The 6000-nt window shown below is 40.6% G+C and overlaps 1 protein-coding gene across 1 annotated transcript in view; it reads left to right on the forward strand.

Moving 5' to 3' along the window:
• kdm4b (lysine (K)-specific demethylase 4B) overlaps positions 1-5398 on the forward strand; it is a 33106-nt gene extending 27708 nt beyond the window's left edge. Inside the window, exons 18-22 of the mRNA XM_086089548.1 lie at positions 391-579; positions 1912-2088; positions 2296-2415; positions 2535-2627; positions 3552-5398. Of these exons, the coding sequence (XP_085945674.1) occupies positions 391-579; positions 1912-2088; positions 2296-2415; positions 2535-2627; positions 3552-4124 (1152 nt within the window). The 3' untranslated portion in view covers positions 4125-5398. The remainder of the gene's footprint in view (positions 1-390; positions 580-1911; positions 2089-2295; positions 2416-2534; positions 2628-3551) is intronic.
• Positions 5399-6000: the final 602 nt, after the last annotated feature.

Genomic DNA, 6000 nt, shown 5'->3' on the forward strand with positions numbered 1-6000 from the left:
CAAATAAAGCTGCATCTCTGTTGGGCTGAAGTGAGACGGGTAAAAAGCATCGAAGGCACTGAAAGATTCTGGTGATTGGAAAAATGTCCCTGGAATAGGGACTCATTACAGGTAGACTCGAATTGCCGCTAAAGCCAGAATTGTGGTAGACTTGGGGTGGGTTTAACACTCACAATGGTGGGGGGAAATGAAGCAATTTGTAGAATGGATGCTCTCCAAGGAGTGTTTGCAAACTTGTGCAATAGCTGTGATGGGGCAAGTGATGCAAGTCTCCCAAAAGGATGTCGAGATGGGAAAACTTACCCTACTTTGAAATCACATAGTGGCAGTTACAAATCCTCCCAAAATGTTTAATTGATATTGTATGTTTTTCTTTTGTCCTCATCATAGTTGTGCGTGTTCTGCTATGGCAAGAGTGACATTAAAAACCGTGGTGCGTGCATCCAGTGTTCAGAGGAGAACTGCGCAACATCCTTCCACGTCACCTGCGCCCAAATTGCTGGTGTTGTCATGACTCCAGCCGACTGGCCCTACGTTGTGTCCGTCAAATGTCACAAGCATAAAAAAGTGGCTTTGAAGGTAAGTTGAATCAAGAGCAACAGTTTGCCTCTTAACTCAATGTAAAATATGAACCTTGTGGAGCTCACAGGAAGCTACAGTGGATATAAAGTCTCCGTAGTACATGCTTCTCCTGTTGAAATTCCAGGTTTTTGTTTTGTGAAAAATGTGACCTGCTTATTCAAGAGGTTTTGTTTTGTTTTTGTTTGTTTGTTTGTTTGTTTTTTGGGGGGGATTCTATTGAATAGGCATCACTTATTTGTTTGTTTGTTTTTTGTTATGGTCCTCCACTGTATATGGCTTCTAAAAATATATATAATATATATAAAAATATTTACAGTGCTCAATTTGTGGTCAACTTTGTCTAAAAGTAGTTGAGATATAAAACGATGAATTGTCTGGAAAATACCTGTCACATGACTAAAGAAACGTAACTTTTTAGAAACTGCAACCTCATAAGAGGACTCGATAAGCGGAATCATCAGGCAAGCAAACAGACTTTTCTTAGAAATCAAATTACTGGGACCCACTTCTTAAAAAGTGCAATTCCAATCTTTGATCATAAAGAGGGCATAAAATATGGTGTCTACCTTACCAAGAAGTGAAATAATATTTGAGGTCCTTTTTATTGGGTTTGCAAGATAATTTTGGTTATTGGTGTTCGATACCGCTTTTTTTTTCAGACCGATATCGATACTCAAATCTTGAGTAGTTGGTACCGATACCACTACTACATAAAATTCCCCCCCAAAAATGACAAATGTAAAGAAACCCTATACTATATATTCAAATATAGTATTTTTCCTAAAAATAAAAGAAATTAATGGCAATTTTCTGTTCCTCTAATTTCTAGATCTTGATCGTTAAACAGCCACAAGATACTGATACTGGTATTGGCCTCTGTCACAAGTACCGATACCTTAGAATAAGGCTGGTAATGTCACAGACACCCGGTATCGGTACTCGCCCATCCCTGGTTAGAAATGCCCAGGATGTATTTTTCAAGTTATTGTATTTGGTCAAAAATTATATGGAGAGAAGATGGCTGGATTTCACAATATATGTAAATAAGCTTTGCTCTCATTCGATCGCTGTTCTTTCATTTAAATATGGAAAATTTGATTTTCTCTGATTGTGGTAGTAGGCAATATCTCGGAATCTTGTGACTGCAAAGCGTTCATAACGTCACGTTTTGAGCCCTCATTGTGTCATTGTGAAGCAGAAATCAGCAAGCAAACACCAACTACAATTGAATGTTGAAGAAATGTTTTTTTTGACCATGAATGACTTACATATTTGTGTATTTAATGCTGTGTTTTTATTATTGATTTTTTTTTTTTTTTTTTTTTGCAGCCACGGACACCAGCCAAAACCCTCTCAAGCCATACTCTGGGTAAAAGGGTAATTGGTCGCAACTCTGACAGCTGGTATTACCATTGTACCATCATCGGCATGGCAACGCAAACCTTCTACGAGGTCAACTTTGACGACGGATCATATTGTGACAACATATACCCGGAGAATGTAACAGTGAGTGCCTTACACACAAGGGTAGTTTTAGATCAAAGGATCAAGCGGAAGTTTCCTGAAAGAATGTAGACTTGTGTAATAAGTGCAAAATAAAATGGCATACAATGGAGTTAAAAAGCATAACACTGCGCTGCAGACTTGTTAGTGAAGTGTGAGTGATTCAGTTCTATTGAAGATGACCCCTTATTGATCTCTTTTCTCCCTCAGAGTCATGACTGCCTAAGTAAGGGTCCTCCTGACGTGGGGGAGTTGATCGTGGTCAGCACCATTGACGGTCAAGACCTCAAGGCTTCCTTTATCAAGCAACACACCCACAAGCTCTACCAGGTAAATAAGAACGAGCATGTAATCGTCATAATACTGTCCTTGAAAATGTGAAGGCCCATATTTGGGAGAAAACATGAAGTAATGCCATCAGATTAATTACACTTAACTATGATCTGCAGGTTGAGTTTCAGGACAAAAGTCAGCTGTTGCTAAAACAATCCGAGATCCATCTACTGGACCAGGAACTGCCCAAGAGGGTCCGGGCACGTCTTGTGAGTATTTCTCCAGTGGCCGTTGTTTGTTTCAACTTAAAGTGGTAGTCGACCTTAAACACTTCTTGACCATAATATATGTGACCTCACATTCTGATTAATAATACATTTGTAGAATATGAGTTATGAAGCAAAATCCAGCCATATTTATCCTTCTCAGGGAGCGGCCGTTTTGTTACTTGCTGTCGACTGAAGATGACATCACAGTTGCCTTAGGGCTCAGGCAACGACCAATCACAGCTCACCTGTTTTCTGGAGCTGAGCTGTGATTGGTTGTTACCTGAGCTACTGTGATGTCATCTTCAGTTGACAGCAAGTGGCCAAATGGCCGCCCCCTGAGATGGATACATATGGCTGGATTTTGCTTCATAACTCATATTCCACTAACACAATATCAACCAGAATACCCAGTGCCCACCTATCAAGCGTGATGGAGATGTGGTTAAATTGGACTCCCTTGTCCGCCGGGCAGCTCGGAGGCAGATGCCAAGAGGCTTGTGGTGACATTGGATTTAAACCAGAGTGAATCACGATGGACCGCCTCAAGCTTGCTCATATGGATATCAATGTGCCACCGATTAATAGCAGTGCATTTAAACAAAAACAGTTTTTATTTTTGGGGGGGGGAATTTTTTTCTCATTGGTTTGTTTAAATACATTAAAATTATTCTGTAATAGTTGATGACTTGAAAATTATGCTGAGTTTCATTTGCATAGACAAAAATCAGAGAAAAACATAATTTGCATAATTTTTAACAAAAGTTAAGTTACCCATTCCGTGCCTGATTAAAGAAGGGGCGGGGCCATATGGGGTCTCCCGACCTTTCCTCTAGTTTCTCTATGAGTTTAAACTTGAACAAGAGGTAGAGATAATACAAGGATGGATGCATTGTATCCTAAATTCTGTACGGTTGTTTGTTTTAGGCCATCCCGACATCCCAGGAGGAGACGCACTCAGCCGATGGAGCTGATGGAGCCGGAGCGGCCAAGCGTCGTTGCCTCCCGTCCACCTCAACCCCGCTCACAAATGCCGCACCCTCCACGTCCACCTCGCGCCCCATCACCCCCATGCCGACAAAATCTTCACCCCAGCCAAGGACCCCCGTAGCAACACCCACGGCAATGCAGTTTAGAATGACGAGTAAACTGCCGGCCTCCCAATTTCTGTCCTCCATGAGTGCGATATCAACTGCGCTGTCCGCATCCGCCAGCGTTACTCCGATGGACACGAGCGGCACCTTGTCCCACGTTTTGACGGAGTTGAACTTGGCATCGGACCTGACACTCATGCCCCCGTCTGCCCCTTCCCAGTGCCACTTAAACTCTGATCCCCTTTTGTCGGCGCAGTCCCCCGCGCCACTCCCGCCCCCGCCCCAACCTCCACTCACGCAGAACATGTCGGACGGTTACATGCCGAGCAGCGGCTACGTCTCCTACATGGAGACCCTCCTGCATTCACATTTCCCCCAGGACGAGGGGCCGGGAACTATGTTTTAGACAACAGCTCCTCTCCTCTATTATATCTATCACCAATGAGATGGGTGCTAATGGAGGGAAGATGGTGCGAGTGCTGCAGTTACTGGACACAAATGCGTTGCACCAAAACACGAAAGCACTCAAATGCACGCAACTTTTTTGACCTGATATGATTGCAGTGGCGTTTTTGCAGCAGCAACCTTTTCTAATTTTGTTGTTGGTGTTGTGGCAGTTTTTCAGCAGTTCTTTTTTTATTATTTTGGACGATTTCTGTGCTTCTGGGTGGTATCAACTCAGTACCTCGTTGCAATGATACATTAATGGAAGGCTCGCATTATTGGTGTCAGGAAGCTAATAGTTAATTTTTTAGGGTTCATCTTGTACAGAAGTGGGGTTTTTTCTACAAATAACCAGCAACAAATATATCTATTTTTCAGTCGAGCCATGTGTGGCTTTGAAACTAAAGTCACACACACAGAATGTTCGTCGACAGAACATTTTCAAAACTCAAGTGTTTTTTCCTGCAAGAGGTAATGGGGCGGCAGTGGGTTCCAATGTATTATTGTTAAAGTCAGTATTTAAATGTCTTAGATAATGAATGAATTGTAATAAAACATACGGAGATATTCAATTCACGGAATGCATTGTGAACCTGTAACAGTAGTAAAAAAAAAAAAAACTATATGTATTTCAATTGTTTAATGGCCATTTGTTAACTCCCAGTTTCACTTACGAAACATGTCTCAGGGTTCCTATATTCACAAAATCAGTATAGTGGAGGGTTTTGTACTGCTAAATAAAGAATTTGTTACGCATCCTCTAGTGATGATGTATTTGCTCAAATAGTCCATTAAAATCACGTGTAGTGCATTTGTTGTATAAACATAGGAACCCAAAGGTATGATGATGGTCAAAAGTGCAATGTAAAACCTGTTGTATGATTATAGTATGTATCTTTTCTAGTTCATCTTCTGAATTAATGTTGCAACATGGCCATTTAAAATGTTTTAAAGGCTTTCCTGGGCACATCACTCTACAGCCTACATGTTTGTTTTCTACAGCCGTTTGTGCTGCAGAGATCTTCAACTACTGATGGACTTATTTTTCCACCTTCACCTTGTACATAGCACAGGTCTTGCGTATTGTGATATGAAATCTGTAAATGTCAAACATAAACACGCCACCCACCCATCATAACTGAGAACATGTTTGGTTTTGTGTCCTAATGAAATGAAATGAAACCATGAGATAAAACCCCTTATTTCATGGGGATTAAAGTGGCTTGCTTGTCGCCAGTTTCTGTCTGTCTATACGGTGTACCTTTGGTGTCAAATCGGCTTGGATTAGACCCAAGAAAGGAAATGACTTTAATACAGTGGAGCTTCATAATAATTATTCAAATGCAATAAAGCTAGTTAAACTGGCTTAACATTTTTGTCATCGAAAAAATGTAAGCTGCATATAAAATAGATAACTTGAGGCAACACGCCCATTTTGTTACCTTGGATGCCACAAAAATGACAAAATGTAACTTGTGGCTGTTTACGAGTGAATAACATGAACATCAAATATTAGTTGCATACAAAATTTATTTGTACCATGCTTATTAGTAAAAGAAAAATAATTCTGCTCACATGTAAATGTAAACGGGTTATCTCGAATGTTTCAGAAACTTTGTGAATTTTGACCTTAACCCAAATATTGACTGCATGTTAACGTAGTCACAGAACAATCTGGGTACTTTAACCCTATGGACCCTTAGCATTACCAAAGTAATGATAAACCTCTGCTTCACATTTTTCAGTTTTGTACATTTAGAAAAATTATGCATGTCCCTCTATGTGTTTCTCTTATGGAATAATTGCTGTGCGAACGGTAGTATAACGTGTTATTCTGT

This window comes from Leptonotus elevatus, chromosome 11, assembly GCF_054856555.1.
Source record: "Leptonotus elevatus isolate MCC_2025b chromosome 11, RoL_Lele_1.0, whole genome shotgun sequence".
NCBI classification, from domain to species: domain Eukaryota; kingdom Metazoa; phylum Chordata; class Actinopteri; order Syngnathiformes; family Syngnathidae; genus Leptonotus; species Leptonotus elevatus.